We start from the raw sequence: 24,717 nt of genomic DNA on the forward strand, positions 1-24,717 counted from the left end.
GAGCCCAGGGCTGGGGGCCCGTGGGAACCCAGTCCCACAAAGGAACGGCCCAGCCTCACGTGAGCGGGCCCTAACGTTGTATCAGGCTAGGCGGGCTCAGGATGCAGTCATCAATGACCCCAGATCTCAGTGGCTTACACAACAAAGGTTTAGTTCTGGCTCCTACTAGTTAACCACGGCGGGGTCGGTGGGAAGAAGTGGGAGGTCCTGCTCACCACAGTCTCTCAGGAATCTGGGCGGGCGGAGGGGCTCCATCTGAGGCATGCTCCTGCATGGCCAACTGCACCCAGGCTCTTCAAGCTTCTGCCTGGAAGTGATCCTCACTTCTGCTCCTAGTCCACCAGCCACAGCAAACCGCAGCTAACGTCCCAGCAGGCAGGGGTCACACGCGACAGAGTGTCCAGAGGAAGAGAAACAATATCCGTGAGCCCGTGGGAGGGCCGCAGCGGGGAGCCTGGCGGGTGGAGAGTGCCTGGGGGCAGGAGGGCTGCTCTTCTCCACTCAGACGAAGCCAGATGCAGGCAGAGGCAGAGCAGGCCTTGGGGGCTCTTGGTCCCGGGCAAGCTTTACCTTCCTGAAGCTCTCTCAGCAGACTGCGGAATCCAGTTTAGAACCTTCGGCAGCACCCGACTGTTCTAACCTCGTTACGGCGGTCAGCAGGAAAACAGCACATCAGGGCCGGGGTTTAAAGAACCTTCAGGAACCAAAGGGGTTGTTGTTGTTGGACTTTCAGGAACTAAGGAGGAAAAAAGTGAAATGAGGACAGGAACGCTATTTAAAAGAAAACAGAAGCAAAGACGCCTTTGCCTTTGACAAACACAGGGATGGGCTGAAGGGAGGAACCCTCTGGAGAGCGTGACTTGGGATGCCACGAGCTGCTGGGGTTCCGAAGCCAACAGGAGGACGGCTCAGTCCTCCCAGCCCTCCATGGCAAAGGCAAAGCTGCTGAGCCAGAGACGAGCGACGAGAAGACATTTGCTGAGGTGACTTGGTGGCAGGGGCTTCTGTGCCTACTTCTGTCAGGCTGGAACAGCCTGGGCCCCAACCCTCCATCCCCCTTTAATGCCCTTGTTCATCAGGCCTCCTTAACTGTCCCTTCTCTGGGAAGCGTCCCCTGACCTCCCCAAACTGGGCTGCCTGGCCCTCCCTGTGCTTGCTGTATTCCTTGTACCCCAAGATCTGGGACAACCTCCGGAACAGAGGGCGCACTGTGAATCTGACAGTGAATGCATGGTGGGGCTTGTGAGGGCCCGGCATCCTTGCTTCAGAGGTCAACAAGTCCGATGGAGTCCCCTGGCTCTGACTCTGACTGCAAGGGGGCTGCCAGGTCAATGCCGAACGCTTCCTGGTTGCTTCGGGCTGCCCTGGACACTGCTGCCGGGCCGTTCCCAGATCCTGACAACACAAGCCCCCGGGACTGGCCCAGACTCAGGGACCTCGAGACCAGCCCAAGGCTCCCCGAAGCCAGAACCTGAGCTGATGAACCGCCTGGTCCAATTCCATCCCGGAGACACCCGGGTGCCTTGCCCCATCCTTGGGGGCTACAGTTTCAACCGACCCCACACTACTTAGAGTGGCACATTCTGGGGCCTCATCCCTGATTCACCGGCCCCAGGGATACCTCACTATTATGCCTTTACCACCTTTTCCAGAAACATCCCGAAATGTTCCCATACCTTCTGTAGAGTGGGCCATTCCCAGGCACTGGGAAACAGGAGTACCTTGGTCACACCCACAATCTAGCTCTTAGTGCCTCGGTTTACCCATATGTGAAACCTGGCTAGCTCCCCACCCCCCACCTCCCTGGAACTTTCTGGAATGTGCTCCATAGGCCAAACTAGGGAGGGAACCCCTGGGACCGGGGGGTGTTGGCAAGTGAACGGTCACAGGCCTGGGAACAAACACAGGCAACGATGCTGTCCAAGCACTTTTAGTTCAAAGGGAAGCAAGTTCAAAAGCTGCCAGTCATTGAGGTGGAGTCCTTGGGCCAGACACTCCAGGCATGCCCCGCCCCGGCCCTGGGAGGGCTGCTGGGGGGAAGCGACCCATCAGAAATGAGGGGAGGCTTGGAGAAATGGCCTCCAGATGTGGGCCGTCCGGGGCAGCAAGCCAAGCTGCTCTAGCTGCTGCCGCGTGGGCCTGTAGGCACTGAGGTTGCTGCAGGGAGCTGGGGCGCTGGCGAGGGGCCTCGGGGGGAAGTGGGCCTGTGGGCTCAGGGCCCCCCATGGGCCATGGTGGGCCCGAAGCCTGGGGGGCGGAGGGGGGTTGGGGGCCAGGGGACTGCTGGGCCCCGATGACGCCGACCGACTCTGGTTCTGGGGGTTGCTGCCTGTCGAGGGGCTGCTGAAGGGGTCGGAGGACGTGTGGTCGCTGGCCGAGCAGCTGCTACCACTGAGGCGGCCAGGCGGGGGGCTGCGGCCTGCTCTGGGCTGCAGGGGCGCCACAGGCCTGGGGGACTTGGGGCCCATCACCGGCTTGGAGGAGGCGTAGAGGTGGCGGAACTCCTCGTCAAACAGCTCCACCGCGGTGCCCGTGAACTTGGAGAGGATGTTCCGGTGGACGTGTCCGCAGAGCCAGGTGAAGCTGCAGGGGGGGAGGAGAGTGACGGCTGGGACCAGGGAGTCTCCTTTTGGGGAGGCGGTGTGGGCTCATGCAGGGCTGGGGGGAAGGACTTAACGTTAGCCCTCCGCTCCTCTGGCCTGCTCGTTTCATCCCGGCAGAACCCCCGGAGGGCCACCTTGGTACCCCCTTCACAGATGGCAAGACCGTGGCGCAGAAACCAGCAAATGTTTGCAGGTGAACAGTGAAGACACGAGATTGGACCTCTGGCCTCAGGGTTCCCTCCTGGTGCTCAGATCCTCGCCCCTCCCTGCTGAAGCCCAAAAGGGCTAAGCGACAGCTGAGTCCCAGTGTCCCCAGCTCTGTGCTGAGGAGTCCCCTAGCTGCTGAAGCCCCCTGTGAAGCGTGAGAACCCCTGCCTCTTCTAACCAAAGGGGGGTCTGGGGAAGGCAGCTGCAAAACGCGGGCTGCTCCTTAGTGGGAGGGGAGGGAGAATCCCATGCTCCTCGGGAGGTGGAAGAGGGAACACAAGGCAGGAACAGGAATGACAACCCCTCCACCCCCCATCCGCCAGCCAGGGCCCAGCCGGCAGAGTCCCTGCTCTGTGAGGCAGGGTGGGGCCCAAGCAAGGCTGGGCCAATCCTGGGAAGAACAACGAGGCTTTGTTTACACCTCACCTCCCACCCAGGAGCCACCCACACACCCCAGAGAGGTGGGCAGCTGATGCGGAGCCTAGGGCCAGCCAGGTAACAGGGAAGGTGGCAAACGTGGGAACAGCAGGACTCTTGGCTACACTAAGATGTCAGTCGCCTGTGTTGTTTGCAATCAGACTAGATTAGGCCAAGCAACTGCGTGCTTTACGCAACAAAACAGGTCCAAGAGTGCCCTGGAGACTTTTCAGGCTCCCACGCCCTCTGTGCCCTCCACCCCGGGGGGCCTCTGCACACCCCCTCAGGTCCCTTGGTGTCCCTGTAGCCCCTGCGTGCCCGTGCACCATGCTGGGGTTCTCCTCCTTCACACCCTGCGTGGCCGTCATTCCATGCCCTAGCTTTTACACTTTATCACCACCTGTGGTAGGAAATACACGTCATTTCTATTGCTTTCTGGCCCTTACTACATGGAACTGACTTTGTCACAATCTCTCATGACTGGTCTCTTCCTGGCCCCTTTTAATTTTTGTAGATATTTACTTCGTTATTTTAAATAATGTAATAAGCACCAACAAACCCACCACCTAAAATAAAAAGCTAGCATCTAACCATATGGTCCCTCCCAGCAACCTATTTTCCAGGTCCCCCGCAAAAGAGGGAATCATCACCCCGAATCCTGTGTCATAGTTCCCATACTTTCCTTTCTCTGTTAAAAAAAATGTCTTATGTATTCTGGAAAGAAAATATTTTGGTTGTTTTTAACGTATATGTAATATTTGGGTTTTTTTTCCCACTTAATATTATATTGCTAAGATTTATCCAAGTTATCTCTGGTTGCTGTCCCTCATTCATTTTTGACTGCTGTATAATATTCCACCAGAGGCTAGATCATGGTTTATTCATCCATTCTTCCATTGACAAGCATTCCCATTGCTTCGACAGTATTTCTGCTGTGACCAGTGCTATAATGAGCATTCTTACACATGTCTTTTACTGTCCCGTGGACTCATTCTCTTGGAAATACCCCTAGGGGTGGAATTGCTGGATTATAAACCAGGTAAATAGTCAGCTTTAGGAGAAAATTCCAAACTCTTTTGAAAGTCACTATATTGACTTGCAATCCCATCAGCAATGTAGAAAAGATCCTGTATGGGGCGCCTGGGTGGCTCAGTCATTAAGCATCTGCCTTCGGCTCAGGTCATGCTCCCAGGGTCCTGGGATCGAGCCCCGCATCGAGCCCCGCATCGAGCCCCGCATCGGGCTCCCCGCTCAGCGGGAAGCCTGCTTCTCCCTCTCCCACTCCCACTGCTTGTGTTCCCTCTCTCACTGTGTCTCTCTCTGTCAAATAAATAAATAAAATCTTAAAAGAAAAGATCCTGTACATCCAGCATTTGGTATTGTCAGTCTTATTTTTTTTGCTACTTGAAAAGGTATAAAATGGCAACTGGTTCTAGCCTTGATTTGCATTTTTCTGGTCACTTATAGTGCAGAACACCTCTTCATGTTTTCACATGCGTTTGCTCCTGGCTGAAATGCCCACTCCCGCCTCCTACCTGCTCTTCCTTGCGCTGCTTTGCTCTTATGATTCACAGGAGTTCTTTGTGGTTCTTGACACTAATCTTGTCAGGGCATCATGAAAACCTGCTCCCACTCTGTAATCTGACTTTTCACTTTCTTTCAGCTATCTTTCAATGAACCAAGTTCTTCATCGTAATATAGTTGGGTTTAGCAATCTTTTGTAGTCAAGGCTTTTTTGTGTTGTGTTTAACACAAAAGAGGGGTGTCTGGGGGCACCTGGGGGGCTCAGTCAGTTGGGCGTCTGCCTTCAGCTCAGGTCATGATCCTGGGGTCCTGGGATCGAGCCCCGCATTGGGCTCCCTGCTCAGCAGGGAGCCTGCTTCTCCCTCTGCCCCTCCCCCTGCTTGGCTCCCTGTCTCTAATAAATAAAATCTTAAAAAAAAAAAAAGAGGGGTGTCTGTGTTAAGACACCTAATCCTTATGCTAAGGTCTAAAAGATATTCATCTATTCTTTTCTACTAAGAGTTTTAAAGTTTGTTTTTGACATTTCAGGCCTTTTAATCTATCGGAAGGTGATTTTTTTTTTTTTTTTGTATATGTGTGAAGTGGAATCCAACTTTCCGTGTAGAGAATTATTATTTTTTTTTCCAGTGTCTCCTTTCCCCACCGCTCTGACACGCCCCATCATGGGTGGGTCTGTCTCTGGGCTTTCTGCTCTGTTCCATCTGTCAGTCTGTCTGCTCCTCGTCCAATGCCACGTTGTCATGATGACTCCAGCTTCACGAGGTGTCCTGATCTCTGGCAAGTCCTCCCTGCCTGTTCTTCTTCAGACTTATCATGGCTAATCTTGGAGAAATACATTTAATACACGACCTACTCACAAATACAAACACATACATCACCACACAACAGTTTCCAGAACATTCCTTACCTCAGTGTGCCCTCAGTATGTTTATTCTACCCTATTTCAATACAAAAAAAAAAAAAAATTCCAGGCCTCATCCACTAAATTGATTTCATATCCTGCTAATGGATAATGATGGACAGGGTTTGAAACACTTTGTTCCTCTAGCTGCACTGGATGGCCAGGACCTTACGTGGACATTCATTCATTCATTCAGCAAATAAAATGGTCATATATAATGTTCAGGCACTGGATGAACTGTACTTCATGCCAGAAACGCAACAGAGAAGAAAACAGACCCAATCCAGGGCCTGACGTCATGTTTACAATCTTGGCTAAACAAGTCCGCAAAGAGGCTCTCTAGGAGATGATCTGGAAACTCTAAGACAAGGAGTTGGCCGGGTAAGACAGCAGGAATGACCTCTCCAGCAGGGGGAGTACACAGCAAGTGCAAAGGCCCTGAGGCCTGAAAGAGCATGAGAGACCTGGAGGAACACAGTGTGGCCACAGCACACTGGGGAGGAAGGAGAATCCTGCCCGGACAGAGGCCATGCTGAGCATGATTGGTGTTTTTTTTTTTTCTTTACTAAGAGCAGTGACAAGCATGGAAGGATTTTAAGGATGCAAGTGATCTGATCTGGTTTGTGTTTAAAAAATCTTTCTGTTCCAGGCAGAGAAAGCTCAGAGGTAGAAGTGTGGGTCAGGTCAGGAAGGGAATCAGGGCCAGTTAGGTTCTCTTGCTGTGCCCAGCAAGGCCCAACCCCAAAGGCACCAACCTCCTGGACCTGCCAGCAGAAGCCGGAGCTCCCTCCTGGTTGACCCCAGGGCAACTTCTTAGCTCGTGCTGATCTTAGAGCACCCACCACATCGCTCTGTGGCCGTTTACCCATGTTTTTTGATAACAGAGACAAGCTTTGTGTCCCCCGCACCTGGCGCGGTGCCTATTCTGGGGTAAGACTTACTACAAGAGCTTAAAGGTTGAAATGCACACACCCGCCTCCTCACCCCCAACCCTCAGCTGAAGATGTGGACAGGGCTCTTCAGTTTGGGAGAACTGGCTACAACCAGGGCCAAAATATCTGAAGCCCAGGGACAGCTGCATTGAAAGATGGGATGGAGACTTGTGTTTTGTATTAACTAGAGACAACCCTGAGAGACCCGGGGAGAAGCATCGTCCTCAAGGCCGGCAAGCAGATCACCTTTGACTGCTGAGTGCAAACCAGGTTAGAGTTGTCCTGCCCTCTCTCTGGGAGCTGGATTCCTCAGTTCTTGGGAATGGCCCTGCATGTCTTCAAGCCCGCCGCCCCCCTCCTCCCGGCACCTCCCATATCAGGACGACAAGCCCGGAAGACACTGGAGAGCTGGGGATCCTCGTCAAGGAGGCTGGTGGCCTGGGGTCAATCACTTACCCGCTCCGTGCCTCAGTTCCCCCGTCTGTCCATTGGAAGAATAATGCTTCCCTCAAAGGGTTGTCATGATTAAATCCTTCCTAAAGGTCTGATCACACCTGGCCTAGGGCCTGACACAAAGCTCAACAAGGTTAGTTCTGCTTCCTTCTGCCCCTACCAAGGGCAAGCTACCCCCACCCCCACCTCAGCATGATGAGCTCCACAAGGGCAAATACAGACGAAAATGAAGAGGCGTAATTCTCCCGATTGAAAATAAGAGGAGACACTCCCTCCTCTGCATTTTCTTTTTCAGAATTTCTTTCTCTGTCTCCAAAGACAGAGGAGGGATCCGAATGAACAGGCCTTGCTACATTTCCCCAGTAACTACCTTTAGCTCATACCCTTTTGCCCCACCACGGTTTTCCACAACTTTCTATGACTTTCTACTCTTCGTCACACCTCATATAAAAATGCTCAGGCTTAACCATTGCTTAGGATCATTTCTTTATGAGGCACGGAGAGAGGGTAGCTGTGGGTGGAAATGCACATGGGGCTCAGTGACCCCAGGACACTGGAGGTGTCCCCTCAGGGCTGCCTGGTCTCAGAGCCCCTCCTGGCAGAGGAGTTATGAAACGGCTTCCTCCCCCTGCAGATGGACCACACCTCATTCACGTGACATAAAACTTATAAATAAATCCATACGCTTTTTTCTTGTTAGTCTACCTTTTGTCCAACTGACAGGCCCCAGCCAGAGAACCTAGAACGGTAATAGGAAAAAGAGGCTTTTCCTCCCCCATAGGGTGGGCATGGGGTTTTGTTGGAGGTGATAGAGATATTTTGGAACTAGAAAGTGGTCATGGTTGCACACACAGTGAATGTACTAAATGCCACTGAATTATACATTTAAAATGGCTAATTTTAGATTATGTGAATTTCCCTGTAATAATCAAAAAAAGAACGAGAGAGAATTCCTCAGCTACGGTGGGCCCCTGATTCCAGGCTTGGGCCTTGGGTCTGGGGCAGCTCCGCAGACAGAGATCTGACTCTTCCCATCCAGGTGGTGAGCTAGGTTTAGTGGCAGCTTAGTTAAGGTCAGAGGTCAAGGTCAGAGGCCTCAAGTCCTGCCATGGGGTTTGAGGCTGACCTCCCACCCAGAGCCTTATGGCTTGATGCGCAGAGGCCTTTGTCACTCTCCAAGGAAAGAACAAAAGCTGAGAAGGTGGCTTTGGCCCCTTGGGGAGGGTAATGCGGTCCCACCTCAGCCTCTCACAAAACAAGGGAGTGCTGGATGCAGGGCCCGAGGATCAGAAGCACGTGGGCTCCCTTTTGCACAGGTACCCCAGTGAAGCCAAACAACGAGGAGAGAAGCTGTGGGTGGAAATGCACATGGGGCTCAGTGACCCCAGGACACTGGAGGTGTCCCCTCAGGGCTGCCTGGTCTCAGAGCCCTTCCTGGCAGAGGAGTTATGAAACGGCTTCTTCCCCCTGCAGGTGGACCACACCTCATTCAGCTCCGATGCAGTCTGTGAGGTAGATACTACAGGCCCACTGCGCAGCCAGGGAAAACAAGGCCCAGGAAAAGGTGGAGAGAGAGAGACCCAGAGGGGAGCCAAGGGAAACTTTAGCCAGCTCAGCCACCCCTTCCCAGGCTCCTTTCCCTCCCCCATCACTCTCTCTCTGTCTCTGCTCTGTACTGGTTCTTTTTTTTTTTTTTTAAGCAATCTCTACACCCAGCATGGGGCTTGAACTCACAACGCCAAGATCAAGAGTCATGTGCTCTACCGACTAAGCCTGCCACGACTGGCTGTTGTTTATCTCCTTGGTTTGAATGGGAGCTCCAGAGCCGCACCCCAGCCTTGAAGCATGCCTGGTACGTACCCAGTGGGTTTCTACATAGCTGTCGAATAAATGAAGGAACGGAGAGGCGCAGTGACTTGCCCAAGGTCACCCAGCCAGGAAGCTACAGAGCCGGGAATTGAACCTCTGTTGTCTGACTTCTAGTTTAGGCTGCTGCCACGGCCAGTCCCTAGCACCAGTCTTAGGTCCCATGGAATTTGGACACACTTCTGAAAATAAAATAGGACACACACACACACACACACACACACACACACACACACAGCCCAAAACAAATTGCATAGCTTTACCATCACGCCTGAGAGAGCGGAGGAGGGAAAAGGAAGATTCTGTGTCCTATTGCAATCTGCAAGGAAACTTGGAAGTGCCTCTCTACCCTGAAGCCCCCTGCCCCCGCCACGAAGGGTCCAGATGTCCCCCTTCTGCCCAGGCTGGTCCTGCCTCCAGCCTCAGGTATGTGAAGCAGCCCCAGTGTGGCTGGGGGGCGGCACCCTGGGAGCCGCTGGGAGGGGTAAGTGCCTGAGCGGCTGGGGGTGCTCTGCACCAGGCTCAGCCTTGGCCTCCTCGAAACCTTCGGCAGGTGAAACCCAGTGCTCACCTGTATGATCCCGACAGGACGTATCTCCAGTCCGAAATGATGAACTTCTCCTGGATTTGGCCAGCGAACTTCCGGCCTGATTTGGCACAGTACACCTCTCCTTCCACACTCCGGATGGAAATGTTCTGTTGGAAGGAGAGTCAAGGCGTCATTCACTAATTACATGCGTATAGATGGATACATGTTTGCCTAGGAAAACATCTGGAAGGATGCTCAGCAAGAAATAGGCAGGGGTTATCTCTAATTCATAGGCTCATTGGCTATTTTTATTTTTCCTTGGCTGAATTTCCTAAATTCTTTTCATTGTCCTGACATTATTTAAGTCATGGCGGGGGAGGGGGGAGGAAAAAGGAGATGGTAGAATTTAAATAAAGTGGCAAACAGAAGAAAGATGAAGGCCTAATGTCCATGCAGCCCTCCGTCTAGGCTCCCAGGGGCCACAGAGGCCTGGCAAGCCCAGCCTTGCCCTATAAGAGGCTTTAGTGACATGAGTCCCTGACCCCAAGCTGGTCAGAGGGAAGTGCAGCCGGAGGGGGTACCTTTGCGGAGACCTCCGTGGACCCTAGATTTTCCTAAGGAAAGGTGTGTCCACAACCCAAATCATGGCCCTGCTTGCCCCTTCCCCCGCCCCCAGGAACACCTGCTGCGCCAGCCGTCAGCCAGAACCCTTGGGAGGCTGGAAAATGAAGAGGTGGGTAAAGCACGGGGATATCCCGTCTGAGAAAGGTAGGGTACTGCTGGGGTCCCCTGAATGTCTCTGGTGGCTGGGCAGGCTCTGGGAGGGGGGTGCCCAACGCTTCCAACAGCGATCCCCAGCCCCCCCCATAAGCTCTGTGACACGTTAAGAGGAGGGCCGCACCCCACCGTCCCTTGGGGGACAGAGGACTGGCAGGCGTGGCCGGCGTGGGCCACAGAGGCAAGGCCTGCACGGACTCTCCGCACCTCTGTCGATGGCCTCCTGTTGAGGAGGTGTGATCCCGGTGAGGCAGACCCAGTCAGGCCCGGGACCGAGGCCTGCCGCGCCGGGAGGTGCCTGAACTCAGCTGCGCCCCAGGCAGTGAGGAGGATGGCGGGGTCTCCCAGAGGCTGACCTGACCGAGCTAGAGCGGGGTCACCACGGGACCCAGCCTTCCGCTGTTCCACAGAGCCTGCTCATAAACACTGGGTGGTTTTACATCGGACCTTGAATTAGCTGCCCTAAATCTGACATGACTAAGGGAGTCCTTATCTCTGGGCTTCTGTTCTCCTTGCCAGAAGAAGGAAGTCAGTGGGGAGTTGGGTTCAGTCCAAGAGGATCAGCTTCCCGTCGGGCTGACTCGTGGATGCTGCCCTGGCCTGTGAAGTGGAGGCCACGGGGTTTCTTCAGCCAAGAGAACAAAAGCAGAGATTGCTGCTCACGAGACACCCATGGGCCCCCTTCGGTTCCCAGCCCCCATGTGTCTTCGTGAGGCTGTAAGCAGGAGTGACGGCAATCTCTTCCAGGTCAGGTCCTGCAGCATCCCTCTGCTCTCTCCCTGCCACTGCCATCTTGGAGGCCATGTATTTCTTATGGTGTAGCTACAGGATGAGGGAGGGCTGTCTGTCCTACGCTGGACTTTGGGCAGGAAATAAACCTTTACCACGTTAAGCCATTGAGATGGGGGGGGCGGTTCTGTTAGCATGGTGTAAGTTATCCTATCCTAATACAAAATCCCTTTTGGATGCTCACTGGGGGCCCCTACCTTGAGGTGGCTGTCAGAGATCTGGACTTTGTCACACATCTCTTGGAAGAGCTTCACACCTCCCTGGTCCAGGAGCACACAGACAAACACCCCACGCTTGTTGGCCGCCTCTAGAATGTCACAGAAGATCTCCACATCCGTGAACATATCCATCACGATGGCCAGGACCTGGGCCAGGGCAGAGCGGTGGAAACAAAAAGAGTCAGGGGCCAGGTGCTAACTGGCTTCAGCAGAGTTTCCCAAGTCCCGGTGGCCCTAAGAGAGCAGTTCCCCTTGCTGCTGCCCTGGAGGAGAAAGCATGAGATGGGGGCCTCTGCCAAGGCAGCACTCGAGGGAACAGAGCTGGGGTGGAGGCCTCCGCCCTGACTCCATCTGTCCAGCCCAACCACAGGCCGTCCGGCCTCCCGGCCCACTGCTGGAGTGCGGCATGCACGGGAGGAAGGAGACGAAGGCAGAGAAGGAGCACAAGGAGGGGAAGAGGCGAATAGGAGGTGACCAGGCAGGCTCAGGGCTGAGGGATGGAGTCAACGTCACAGCCACTCAGCCATGCGGAGCTCGAAGGCACTCTATGGCCCCTGGTTTTCAAATGTTTTTAAGCCACGGAATACTGCCCCGAACAAAATCCCCGTGGAGACCCTACAGATCGACTAGACAAGGCTGAGTTGCCCCAGTGGGACGCAGAAGGGAGTCCTCCTCTATCATAACAGAACCCTGGGGGGGGGGACGGGGGGAGAGCCCTAGAAATGCAGGAAAGGGGGGAGACGTGTGTACGCCCGCCTACCAAGGACCCACCCCTCCTCTGCCAGCCAATCTCACTTTAAGCAATCTCTTCCCCACAAGCAATGTGGCTTGGGCGGGGCCACTGCCAGGCGCCGGATTGGGCGCGGGGAGGGCACATCACCAAGGCCAGACCAATGAGAGCACGGCATCCCCTGCTGGCCACAGAGATTGGCTCAGGGCTGATCACATGACCTAAGCTATTCTAATGAGGGCTGGCCCAGGACTTCTGCTGGGACTGGGGGAAAGGAGAGGGGGTTGCTCAGCTCCTAGAGGAGGAGCTACAGCTGCTAGCAGCCATCTTGGCGCCACGTGGGGACGGCCTGCCTGAAAATGAAGTCCGCCCCCGAGGAAGCAGGACCAAGCACGTTGCCAGCAGCATCCTTCGAACATCTGGTTTCAGTCACGCTTGGAAGCCAGTCCTACCCTTGACTTTCCCACTGTAGATGTCAATGCATGCTCTTCTTCTTAGACTTGTTTAGGGTTGTTTTCCACGGTATTGTGATTTATTAAAAAAAAAATGTATATTTGGTCTTTGTCCTTGTTTCTGGCACCAAGCTCTAAAACACTTGGAATTTCCTAAGTGCCGAGAGCGGAGAGAGATAAAGGTCCTTTGTTATGTTAATGAGGTGACTTTTGGATGGGGGCTGGTTGCCTGGGGAACCAACTAAGTGATTAGAGGGTTGGAATAGTCTGTCCCTCCTACCCCCCTACCCCAAGGAAAGAGAGAGGGGTTGGAGGTTGAATCAACTGCCAATGTCAATGATGTAATCATTCGTGGTGTAACGAAGCCTACCCAAAAACCCAAGAGGATGCGTTCAGAGAGCTTCTGGGTTGGTGATTTGGGGAGAGCAGAGTGCTCAGAGAAGGTATGGAACTTCCATGCCCTTCCCCATACCTTGCTCTTTGCATCTCTTCCATCTGGCTGTTCCTGAGTTCTACCCCTTATAATAAACTAGTAATCTCTGGAAAGTGAAATGTTTCTTTGTTGTGAGCCACTCTAGCAGATTGATCAAACCCAAGGAGCGGGTCATTGGAGTCTCCAGTCTGAGCTTGGGACTGGTGTGGGTTGGGTTGGGACACCCAGCTGGTGGCTGAGAATTGCTCGGTGGTGGGGACCCCCACAGAGTGGGATTAGAGCAGAATTAGTTGGCTGTCAGCCAATCAAAGTCTGTCCTAATACCCAAATCGCGGCATGTCGACGTGGATATGGCAGCTATTAGCAATGATAATTATAATGGTCACATGAAAACTGTGAGACGTGGCGAAATGTTGAAGCAAAACTGCTGTATGATCCATGCTCGACACAGATGTATTAGCAATGAATGAATTCGGTGAAAAGGGGTAACAGAGCATGAAATGATGGTCCGTCCGGTATGATTGCCAGTGAGGGAAAGTGGTGTGTAGACACACAAGCAAGCACAAAGCCAAAACTAGCAGTCATGTTTGGACTGGGCACTACGGCAGTTTTCAACATTACCTGTAATAACGTTCCACCATTTTTCTAATAATTACTATATATATAGCATATATATATAGTAATTATATATATGGTATATAGAGATATATACGTATGTACAGATACGTAGATATATTGACCATCGACATCTGGGAAGTAGCCAGGACAAGAAGAGGGTCATTGAAACAGACCACGTGGTACCCACGTGGAGTTGACTTCCTGCTCAGATGATGTGAGTGTCCAGACAGGGGAAGGGACTGCCCAGGTTAGAAGTCAGAAAAGATGTTGAAATAGGGAGGCCACGCTCCTTTAGAACCGTGGCCCTGTGAGCCCATGATTGTCTCGACATTTAAACTTACGGTGCCAACAGCAACAGAGGCCCTGTCTGCGGGAAGAGAAATGCTTCCTCCTTGAGGGCGGTACAGGTGGAAGGGACACTTCCCTCTCCCCAGGAGGTCAGTAAATCCTCCCTGGGGGGAGGGGTCGAGCGAGTCCTTGCTTCCCAGAGACAGGGCTGGTGACAGATTGAACAGAGAAGGGGCCATGTTTGCAAATAACCCCAGGTCGTGATTGAAGGGATGCTTGGAAAAACAGGCTCACGTGTCTAGGTTTATCCTGTTGGCCTCCTGTTGGGATTGGCTCCCAGGCGGATTGACTCAAGGCCCATAACCTCTTCAGTCCCCTGCGTGGTCGTGCTACCTTACAGGGTGTCATGGGGTGGGATGAATGACGACCTCCCGAAAGATATGTCCACATCCGAACCACCAGAACCCGTGGACGTGATCTCCCTTGGAAAAAGTCTCCACAGGTGCAATTAAGACTCTCAAGATGAGATCATCCTGGATTATCCGGTGGGCCCTAAATCCAATGGCAAGTGTCCTTGTAAAAGACACCCAGAGGAGAGACAGGGAGAAGAGGGGGAGCCACATGAAGACAGAAGCAGAGCCTGGAGTGAGGCGGCCACAAATCAAGGAACGCCCACAGCCACCAGAAGCTGGAAGCAGAAGACAGGACCCTCCTCCCCAAAGACTTCAGAGCAAGGAGGGCCCAACTGATATCTTCATGTTCGGTCTCGCTTTCAGAACTAGGAGAGAATAAATATCTCTTGTTTTAAACCACCAGGGGGGTGGTAACTTGTCGCAGCAGTCCTGGGACACTAATACAGAGGGGTCACACACAGTCCAGGCCACAGTGCTCTATGGGGTGTTAGGGAACCGTGGCTCCAGCCCCCGTGCTACTGGCGATGAGCTGAGAGCCTTTGGACAAGTCACTTACCCTCTCTGGGCCTCAGTTTCTTTACCGATAAACTACTGCTCAAAAATAGAACATTGGCTATCATTCAAACTGCATCTAACCCTGAGCCCAGATAATATAAATGTAACCAGGTGCAAAAAGCAAAGGTTTTTATTCTTGTTTGTAGTTAAAATATGTCTATGATTTTATATGCATTTTGAGAAAGTATGAATCATGTTAGAATAACACCATGTAAACATGCTTTAGTCCAGGGCATGGAAAAGGATTAAAATTAGTGCTGACACCTCCAGGGGCATAAAAGAGAAATAAAGTAGGCCAATCCGCTGGGCCAGCACGTCGGGGTGGGGTTGGCTGAGAAGAAGGAAGTGCTTCCTCGACCCCTCACTGAAGGAGGAAGCCCAGCCTGGCAGGCCGGCTCTGGGAATCTGAGCTGCAGAGAGACCCAGGAGCCCCGCCAGGGGGATGCTGGTCTGCTGGGGCTCTACCCGTAGGCAAGGGTCATCCTGTGGGGACCTCGAATCCTGGCTGAGAGTCCCTCATCCCCTGCCTGACAGATGGGAGCTCCTCTGGACCAGGAAACCCCGCCGCATCGAGAATGGCAGGGTGGAGGAGGTCCTGGACAACAAGGGACCACCGACAGCCCAGAGCCTGCTGACACTGTTCCAACTAGCCAGTCCTAAGCTGTTCGCTCTGCCTGCCCTCCCTTTCCTGCAAAAGCACAGTAAGGGCCTGTGCCCATGCATTCTTCTGGCCCCTTCTGCCTCCCACCCCACCGTGGTGCTTCCTGTGTGGCTGGGCATGGCCTGCTCCGCCTCTTGCTTCTAGGGAGCTCTGAGCAAAACCTCCTTGTTTTGTGCCAGTCATTTCCATGCCACGTCTTCCCACCGGCGGGACACCCAGCCCTCTCACACCTCCTGCCTTTTGCCTTGACTCCCTTCCCCTTTCCCTTCCCTCTCTGCCTGACCACCTCTTACTCAGCCTCTGAGACTCAGCTCAGAGGCCCCCTCCTCCGTGAAGCCTGCCTTAGTCACCCCGTCCTCCCCTCGCGGGCACAGAGGGTTGCTCACACCCAGGGCTGCCGCCCACCCCCTGTCCCCTTCTCCTCCCCTAATGGGCAAGCAGAGGCAGGGAGCTCCCCAGAGGGCAGGAGGCCTCTGGTTCTGCTCTGCCATCCTGGGTGCAGGGCCGGGCTATGAATTAGGCTTTGGGGAAGAAAGGAATGTGAGCGTGGAGGGAAAGAGGGAGAATTCCTGCTAGTTTAGGGAGTGGAAACTTGTCTGGAAAACACGGAGCTCTGTTTTCCTCTCAGGAGGCTGAAGCCACGGGGGAATATGCAAACCTACCGACCCTCTGGCTCTGAGTGGGGAGGCAGGGTCACAGCCTGCTTCCGTGCACAGCCTGTGACAAGGTTCCAGGCCCCCTGGCATCTCTGTGGGGGCAGGTCACCCCTGAGCCCGTGTGTGTGTGTGTGTGTGTGTGTGTGTGTGTGTGTGTGTGTGAAGACTATCAACACACCCTGCCTGCAGAGGCCTGACAGAAAACAAAGTGCGGCGGGGCGGGGGGGGGGGGGGGGGGGGGGGGCACCGGGTGGCTCCGTTGGTGAAGCAGCTGCCTTCGGCTCAGGTCATGGTCCCAGGGTCCTGGGATCTAGCCCCGCATCAGGCTCCCTGCTCCGCGGGGAGCCTGCTTCTCCCTCTCCCACTCCCCCTGCTTGTGTTCTCTCTCTCTCTCTCTCTCTCTCTCTCTCTCTCTCTCTCTCTCGCTGTGTCTCTCTGTCAAACAAAGAAATAAAATCTTTTTAAAAAGAAAAGAAAGAAAACGAAGTGGGGGAAGTTCATCAAGGCCTGGGGCAAGAGGGCATGGTGGGGCCTGTGGCAAAGGGGACTCACCCACCAAAGAGGGGGTCGCCACCTTCTTACTTTTAGGTGAAATCTTCAGGTTTTTCAGTGTCGTCTTAAATTCAAAACATGCTGTATTGGTGAAACAAAGCCTATCAGGGGCCTCGGGGCCACAGAGGGAGGGAAGCCTCGCTGGGTGGGGAGGAGGGGCGGGGGAGGACGCAGCCAGGGGACAGCTTCAGCAAGTCCTGACCTGGCTTCTTTCCAGGGAGCCTCGCCCACTCGCTCACCGGCCGAGCTGCAGCTGTGGTTGAGAATTTCCCCGACACCACCGGCCCCTACCCCTCGGGAGGGCACTGAATCTCACCCACAGACAGACCAGAGCCAGCCTTACTCTGGCGGGGAGTCTGAGGCCTGGGGAGGTCAAGGGACGTGCCCCAGGGGACGCGGTCAGCCCGGCGGCCCGCCTCGGCCCATCTGTCATTCCTACCGCTGACCCATCGCCGAAACACGAAATCCTGCTCCGAAGCCGCCCTGGGACTCGGAAAGCCAATGCTCCGCCCATTGTAACCTTACCTAATTTTCCAGAACGCCGCCCCTTCCCTCCCCTTCCACACACCGCCTCTGCACCTTAAGCGGGGCTTTTTCTGGAGCCTTAAGATTTCACAGTGCTGAACTTCAAAGGGGATTCAGTCACGGGACTGGGAGCCTAGCAGTAAATGAACTTAAATACCAGCTGCGTCTTTTTTGAGTCTGCCGTTGTCCCTCTTGTCCCGCAGCTTCAGGAGGGAGGAGTGGGCATCTAAAGCCCCATTCGGAATAGTCATTTATGCAGCCGGGGTAGGATGAGCTGGAGCCCCTCTGCCCCTTCCCCAGCTGCAGCAGGAAGCCGCCCATCCCATCCCGGGTGATGGCAGAACTGATGACCAAATGCCCATCACCGTGCCTGCAATTCTACTGGCCCAGCTCTGGTCATGAAATATTTTTCTTCTTCTTCTTTCTTCTTCTTCTTTTTTTTTAATAATAAAAAAAAAGATCGTATTTATTCATTTGAGAGAAAGAGCATGAGCGGTGTGGAAGGGCAGAGGGAGAAGGAGAAGCCGACTCCCCTCTGAGCAAGGAGCCGGATGCGGGGCTGGGTCCCAGGACCCTGGGATCATGACCTGATCTGAAAGCAGACGCTTAACCAACTGAGCCACCCAGGTGCCCCTATTTTTCTTCTTCTAAAGTCGTCTATTAAAACGTAAATACTCTGCGGAAAAACCTTCTCTCTGCCCATTCTGTCTTCTGCCTGACCACCAGCTGGATTCAGGGGCTGCCCAGTCATTTGTGGGCAGATAGGTCTACGCTATCTGCCCACTTGGACCCCGAAGATGGACCCCCATCTAAGAGAGGACAAGGGACAAGCATGTGCCTCAGTGGACTGGCCCCTTAATTCAGAAGCACAGAGGTGAGGCGCCTGGCCTAGCCAAGGGGGAGTTCAGGAGAGCCTTCCTGAGAAAGGGACGTGGGTGCTGCATCCTGAGAAAGGAGTAGGCCTTTGTCAGGTGAAAAGCAGGGAAGGTGAGGGGGTCCTAGGCAGAGGGAATGGCACATGCAAAGCCCCAAAGACAGAGCAAAGGGGGCTGGAGAGTCTGCAGGTCCCTCGGGACTGAGTGGCAGGAGCTGGGAGAGGAGCTGGAGAGGCTGTGAGCCATAAGGACTTTGCTCTTCCCACTGTGGGCAATTGGGAGCCATGGAGGGCTCTAAGCAGGGAAGGCACCAAGTTAGATTTGAAGCATAGAATAAGTGCTCTATTGCAACAAGGAGACTGGGTGGGTGGGGGTCAAGATGGAAGACGAGGGGCAGGCAGGAAGCTACTGCAGGAGTTCCAGTGATGGGTGGGGGTGGTCTGGACCCGGACTGTGACAGGTGGGATCAGAAAGTCAGCGATCCAGGGCAAGACAGAGAATAACACCCCTGACTCCATCCTCAGCCCCGGTCTTCTGAACTCCGTGCCTCGGGGCAGGACCCACCCCCCTCTTTCTCCTCCACCAGCACCATTCCTCCCCCGACCCCATAGCCAAGGAGACACAGGCCCCACCACTGATACCTGGCTGGTCCGGCTGATGCAGCGGCGAATGAGGTCTCTGATGTTGTTGTGCTTGTCCGTCTGGAAGTACACAGTGGCGCTGGACTTTTCCTTCAGGTAGGGCTTCTCGGCTGAGGCCCAGGTGTGCAACAGGGTGGGCTCACTGCCCTCGGAGGCCACGGGGAAGTAGGTGCCTGAGTGCAGGGAGCGGGAGTCCAGTCCCCGGGGGCCTGCCTCTGTCCCTCCTGGGGGCTCCAGGGCACAAGCGGGCTCCTTGGCCTGGGCCTGGATGTACTGGGCCTCCACCGAGGACAAGAAGTCTACCTCACCTTCCTGGCTGAGTGCCTGCCAGTAGGCCTCAGGACCCCCATCCAAGAGGGCGTCTGTGGCCAGCCGGGCACTCTCATTGTCGCTGAAATCGGCCCTGGTGGGCCGGACCCACTGGCTCTTGACCTCTTCCAGGCGTTTCCGGATCTTGCCCACATGCCTGGACCGGCTCATGTTGCCCGGTCCCTGAGTCGTGGCGGGTAGGAGGCCGTGGCTTGAGCTCCTCCTGATGTCAGGGCAAGTGGGCCACACCACCCGGGAGGGGAGCTCTCAGTGCTCCCGGGAAGCATGCAGCATCCACCTGCCACGCTTCATGCCCGCTCCGAGGAAGTGACTTACCACTGGCCTGAGCAACACTTGCCCGGGATCATCCTCTGGCCAGGCCCTGGCTTATCTCGGGCGCCACCGCCCTGCCCGCGGGCTCGAGGGCTGGCTCCGCCACGCCCTGGCACACTCAGCCCTGGGAGCTGTCCTCCGCGCCCAGCAGCCGGCCTGCACACCTTGCACAACTCTCAGGGGCCCCAGCCTGCGATGCAGAGCAGGGAGGCTCTCCCAGCACCCCCAGGGGCCTCGGCCCCTCCCGTGCTCTCAGTTCAAACGCCATTGGTGCAAGACGAGAACTCCCCTGTGGGGGAAAGAGGTTGCCCCTGAGATTGCGCCAGCGTTGGGAGGGAAGCTGGGCGCGGGCCAGGCAGAGCCGTCCACCAGGCATACTCCTTTCTCCTAGGGACAACAAGTTCCTGGCCTCCGGTCCTCTGAAAAAGCTTTGCTCTGCTCCCTCTCTCCCCTATTGTGTTGGCCACGGTCATGTTTGAACAGAGCCCCCAGAGAAGCTCCAGTCTGCTGGCTGCATGACCTGCTTGGAGGAGGGCCCGGAGAGGAAGCTACCGTTGTGTCTGGGCCCCAGGGGCGTTGGGACCTGTCTCCCAGCGGGAGGGGCAGGTGGTAGCAGGTGTGTTTGAAATATAGGAACAGCTAAGGGAGAAGGCACATTTTCTTTCCAGGTCAGGTCATGGTCAAGTCCATGTAGGCGGAATGAAATGTCTGTCTTTGGGTTCAGCCGGAAACAGACCGAGACAGGATTCGAGTATAAGTAGCCCATTGGAAGGGGATTCCATGAAGCGCCAATGGGGGAGGAAGGTGTGAGACAGCCCAGGACAGGCGGGGAGCCACCACGGGGCACGCTTACGAGCAGGCTGCTGTGGTGCACATCTGGGATTTATTAACATCAAGGGACCATCTGGGGTCATTCCTGCTGGGCCCCCTGGGAGAGGGTCTAGCAGACCTCTTAGAATTTTCCTACCCAAAGGGTGAGAATGTATCTACCAGTCTCCATTTGTCATCGGCGGAGGGCTGCTCCTGGGCCCACATTAACCCCCACGGGGCGGGCCTGCCCTGTGCTCACCAAGCACAACCCTGAAGCCAGAGGAGGCATGCAGTCAGACTCCCCAGGGCGCGGTCAGAGGCTCACGGGAGAGGGGAGGGCTCACGGGATCGAGTAGGGCCCTGACAATGTCTGCTAAAAGAACTCTGCAGGACGCTGGGACTGTGGGGTCCTCGCACGGCTGGCGTGGAGGAAGAGCCAGAAGTCTGTCTGGGGCTTGCCTATTCTTTGGAGGAAAATCGCTGTCAGCATCTGTAACCCACCGAAGCTGCAGCCCAAGCGGCTCCGTCCAGCAGGAGAGCAGGATGTTTTAAAAGCACAGCCCAAAGAAGAGAAAAAGAAATTAAAAGAAATTTCTTCTCCTCTTTTGAAGGTCATTGAAGAAATCCAGTTCACACCCTCAGCGACCCTGCCTTTATTAGAGGTTATCTAATCCCTGGAGCCTTCGGGATGACAAACCTAACAAACTCTCTCCCCAGTGCCCTTCTGGCTCCGTGCCCTTCCGCCAACTCTTGCTGACGCTGATTGGCTTAATCTCTTTCCCACGTTCTCCTCTGAACCTGCCTCCTCTCTGGCCCTCCTCAGTCCCTTCTCCCGTTCTGTGTCACCTACGTCCAGCGCCCAAATCTGCTGAAACCAGCCTGGGGAGGGGAGGAATGATCCCCGGGGTTTGTGCTGGTTCACACCCGGGCTCAAAAACTGTCGGCGGCTCTCCATTGTCTGCCATGTTAGGTTCCATTTCCAAGGCTCACGCTGAAGACACTGTGTGCTTGAGACCTGTGTGAACATTCCAACCTCTCCTATACTGGGCTATCCTTGAGTGCTCGCAGCAGGCTGGCCATCTGTGCTGAGAGAGACACAGATTAGTGGGCCTCATTTCACAGATGAGGTAACCAAGGCTCAGAGAGGTTGAGTAACGTGTCCAAGATCACACAGCTAGTGAGTGGCATAGCCTGGGCACTGTCACTCCAAAGCCCATGTATTTTCCCCTGGCCAAACTTCATCCCTTCCCCTCCCCTCCCCTCCCCTTTCCCTTTCTACTCTCAGAACAATCCACATCCTCTTACCAGTTCCAGAATGTATACGGGGAGGATAAAGGAAGGGGGTGGATGTGATGGGGTTCTCCTCTCACCCAGGCCCAATTCTCTTTGTTCGATGAATAAATGATTGAGGGACCCCTGAAGCAGTGGCCTGTCTCCGGGGCCTGCAGGGACTATTTTTAGCTGTGCACTTGCCCAGGAGCTCTCATTCAAAAAACAAAAAACAAAAAACAGAAAACAAAAATCTGAGTGGACCTTTCACCTCTAGAGCTGTTGGAGGAAGAAGAGCCCCGTTTCTCCTTTCCTCAGGTCCGTGCCCTCACAAAGACCCAGAGATTCTACTTAAATCCTCCAGAGCAGACACAGATACACTCTATGTGCGCGGACACAGCTTACCCTTCTATTTCTGTGCCCCTGGCAGACATGACTAGTGGCTCACAGAACTCTTTCCCCAGGCTCTGGGAACCACCCCTCCCTGCCCTCTACAGGGCTCAGAGAGAAGCCCTCCCCTGGAGGAATCTTGGATGTACCGCAGACCCTCCACTTGCTGATGAGAAGCTGGAAGCACAGAGAGGGGACGTCCCCGCCACTGGCCAGTGCGGGTCATCAGAGTCGTCCTTCGCTCCTCTCCTCCGCAGCCCCAGCCCTGTGGAACATCACCGTTCTTGCTGGGTCTGCTGGCCGCAATAACAAGTCCCGCGACCTGGGACTGCGGGTCCGGCCGGCTGTTGGGCCACACCTTCATATGCTGAGAAATCCTTCCCAAAGAGTCCCGAGCTGCAGGCCCGGTGGCTTGCGGAGGACTCACCTCCTTCCTGCCTTCCGCCTGAGGTATAGTCTCCCCGGCTCCTGATGACACCCACGAGGAGAGCAAGAATAAGAAGCAGGCTCCTATTAGCAAATGAGTGAAATGAATGGTGGTGGGGCTTGGCAGTTTGGGTCTTCGCCCGGCAGGCATCTAGCAGTGTCCAGAGACATTTTCGGCTGTCACAGCGATGGGGGTGATGCTGCTGGTATCGGGGGGTGTACGCCAGGGATGCTGCTGCGTCCTACAATGCACCGGCCGGCCCCCACAACGAAGAGCCAACTGGCCCCAAACGTCAACAGTGCTGAGATGGAGGAACCCGGTGGAGGGTCCAGGCAGGTGCGCTCGCAGACCCCGCTGAGCAGATGACTGACCCCCCCGGTGTGGGAGGTCCAGTGCTCCGCCCTTGTTCAGCCTGCCCCCTGCACTGGAAGTCCTTGCCTCCACCATCACAACGTAGTCAAAGCTTTCTCAGCGTCCTAGATCTTGCTCGAGTCTCACCTTCCCTGCCAATTCCCAAGCTGCTGATTTCCTTCCTCCTCTGAGCCTACAAGGTGCTTATAGAACTTGCCTCAGTCAGTCTTGTACTAGATGCGTGCCTCATCTTCCCCACTGCCAGGGAAAAAGCGTCCATGCCTTCGGAACAGGCACAACTGGGTTCCAAAGATACCATGTGACCTTGGGCAAGTAACTTAGAGGACATCACTGAACCTCACTTTTCTGTCCGTATACTAACAGCTGACATTTAGGGGACATGTCCTGTGCACCATTCTAAGTGCTTCATGTGTATGAACTCACTCAATCCTCATAGCGACCCCAAGAGTAAGTGCTATTACCATTTCTGTTTCATGGATAAAGGAACCCGAAGCACAGAGGTTACCTAACTAACTTGCCCAAGGTCACCTGGCTGGGAAGTGGCCTTGCCAGGAGCTACACGTGGGTGGTCTGGTCCCAGAGTCCACCTGGTAGCCATGCGCACGTTCTGGCTCCCTCATGGGGTGAACCTCAAAGTGCATGGAATTTAATGGGGAAGCCCTGTGTCATAAATGATCAAACCTTGTTCCATTTTTGCTCCACTCTTCAGTCTGAGACAGTTCCAATATTCTTTTCTGAGCTTTTTACGTAGCTGATATGATACTCTACATGCCATTTTATATCTTGCCTTCTTTGATAGCATAACAATACTCAGAAGTCTATTTCTCATATCATTACAAATGTCCATGCCTCCCTCTCCCTTCTCCCCCACCCTGTTTCTTGCTGAACAGTTTATTTATTTATTTATTAAAGATTTATTTATTTATTTGAGGGAGAGAGAGCAGGGGGAGAGGCAGAGAGAGAGGGAGAGAATGAATCTTAAGCAGACTCCACACTAAGCGTGGAGCCTGACACGGGGCCCGATCCCATGACCTTGAGATCATGACCTGAGCCAAAATCAAGAGTCAGATGCTTAACCGACTGAGCCACCAAGACAGCCCCTTGCTGAACAGTTTAGTCCTAAAGCCACTCGGTGGGTTAGAGCAAGGAGGTGCAGAGTGAGGAAGGTCCCCACAGGGAGGGGGCAGCCTGGAATGGGGTATCAGCACTTGGGTTGCAAGAGGTGGCTGGGAGGATGCTAGATCGGTTATATAGGGACACTGGTCAAAGAAATAAATATTTTAAGGATGTTGGAAACCAAGTCTTTTGCCATTAGAGCATCTAGAAAGCAGGGAGACCAGAATGAACTCTTAAGTGTTGAATATCAATTGGAGATGCTGATTTGAACTCACAGTTTCCAATATAGATAGATAAATTTAGAAATGTTTAAGTTACATGAATTATAATATATATTAATGATAAATAAATGATATAAAATGTGAACATAACATGTAAATATATGCATATATTCCCTGGTTCCCTGATTTGTCCACTGACAGTGAAAAATTGACAAAATGATTTCTGCTTTTGCAGAAATGGCTACTTTCATGTCTGGGGCAGGGAAAACACAAAAATGATCCCGAAACATCTTGTGCCAGAAAGTGCCAAAAGAATAACACACACGTGTCGAAAAGACACAGAAGCCAGCTAGAAGGAGCTCCCACTGGATAACCTGGCACAATCTGAGGATCAGAATAATGGTAAGAAAGGATTATAATACACGAAATAAAGTAGGAAACCCTGAATCCATACAGACAAAAATACAGATACTGAAAATTTGAGGGAGAACAGGTATTTAAACAGTGTCAAATAAATTCTCCGTAAAATATCTAGTAATTACAAAGAGGGAATAAGAAACTTTGCAACAGAGGATCCCGTCTGCCACCACCCCAATCAAGGGATCAAAGTGACCCTTCTCAATAATGGCACAAATCAAAACCTTGAGCCACCTGATAGGATGCAGTGCGGACAGCCAGCATCACTTCCATGATGTTCTTGCCAAAGATGCATAACCTGAATTTTGACTGTTTTTTTTATTAAAGATTTTATTTATTTATTTGACAGAGAGAGAACACAAGCAGGGGGAGTGGGAGAGGGAGAAGCAGGCTTCCCGCTGAGCAGGGAGCCCGACGCGGGGCTCGATCCCAGGACCC

General features: G+C 54.0%; 1 protein-coding gene across 1 annotated transcript; it reads right to left on the bottom strand.

The window, feature by feature from the left end:
- Window positions 1–2,048: 2,048 nt before the first annotated feature.
- Window positions 2,049–19,095, bottom strand: SACK1A (scaffolding CK1 anchoring protein A). The gene is made up of 4 exons (XM_028105531.1): window positions 18,616–19,095; window positions 11,196–11,363; window positions 9,475–9,599; window positions 2,049–2,583 (listed from the first exon to the last, which is right to left on the bottom strand). Exons 1-4 carry the CDS (start codon window positions 19,093–19,095, stop codon window positions 2,049–2,051), a joined length of 1,308 nt encoding a protein of 435 aa, XP_027961332.1.
- Window positions 19,096–24,717: the final 5,622 nt, after the last annotated feature.

This window comes from Eumetopias jubatus, unplaced genomic scaffold (genome assembly GCF_037043125.1).
Source record: "Eumetopias jubatus isolate StellerSeaLion01/CBP00866 unplaced genomic scaffold, mEumJub1_p1.0 scaffold_4, whole genome shotgun sequence".
NCBI classification, from domain to species: domain Eukaryota; kingdom Metazoa; phylum Chordata; class Mammalia; order Carnivora; family Otariidae; genus Eumetopias; species Eumetopias jubatus.

Excerpts from the sequence above, each read along its gene's own strand:
- SACK1A (XM_028105531.1), bottom strand. The coding sequence starts at position 19,095 with ATGAGCCGGTCCAGGCATGTGGGCAAGATCCGGAAACGCCTGGAAGAG. Across the intron at positions 11,364-18,615 it reads GCATCAGCCGGACCAGCCAG|GTCCTGGCCATCGTGATGGA; the intron begins GTATCAGTGGTG and ends GCCCTGGCCCAG. Across the intron at positions 2,584-9,474 it reads GTCCTGTCGGGATCATACAG|CTTCACCTGGCTCTGCGGAC; the intron begins GTGAGCACTGGG and ends CCCCCCCTGCAG.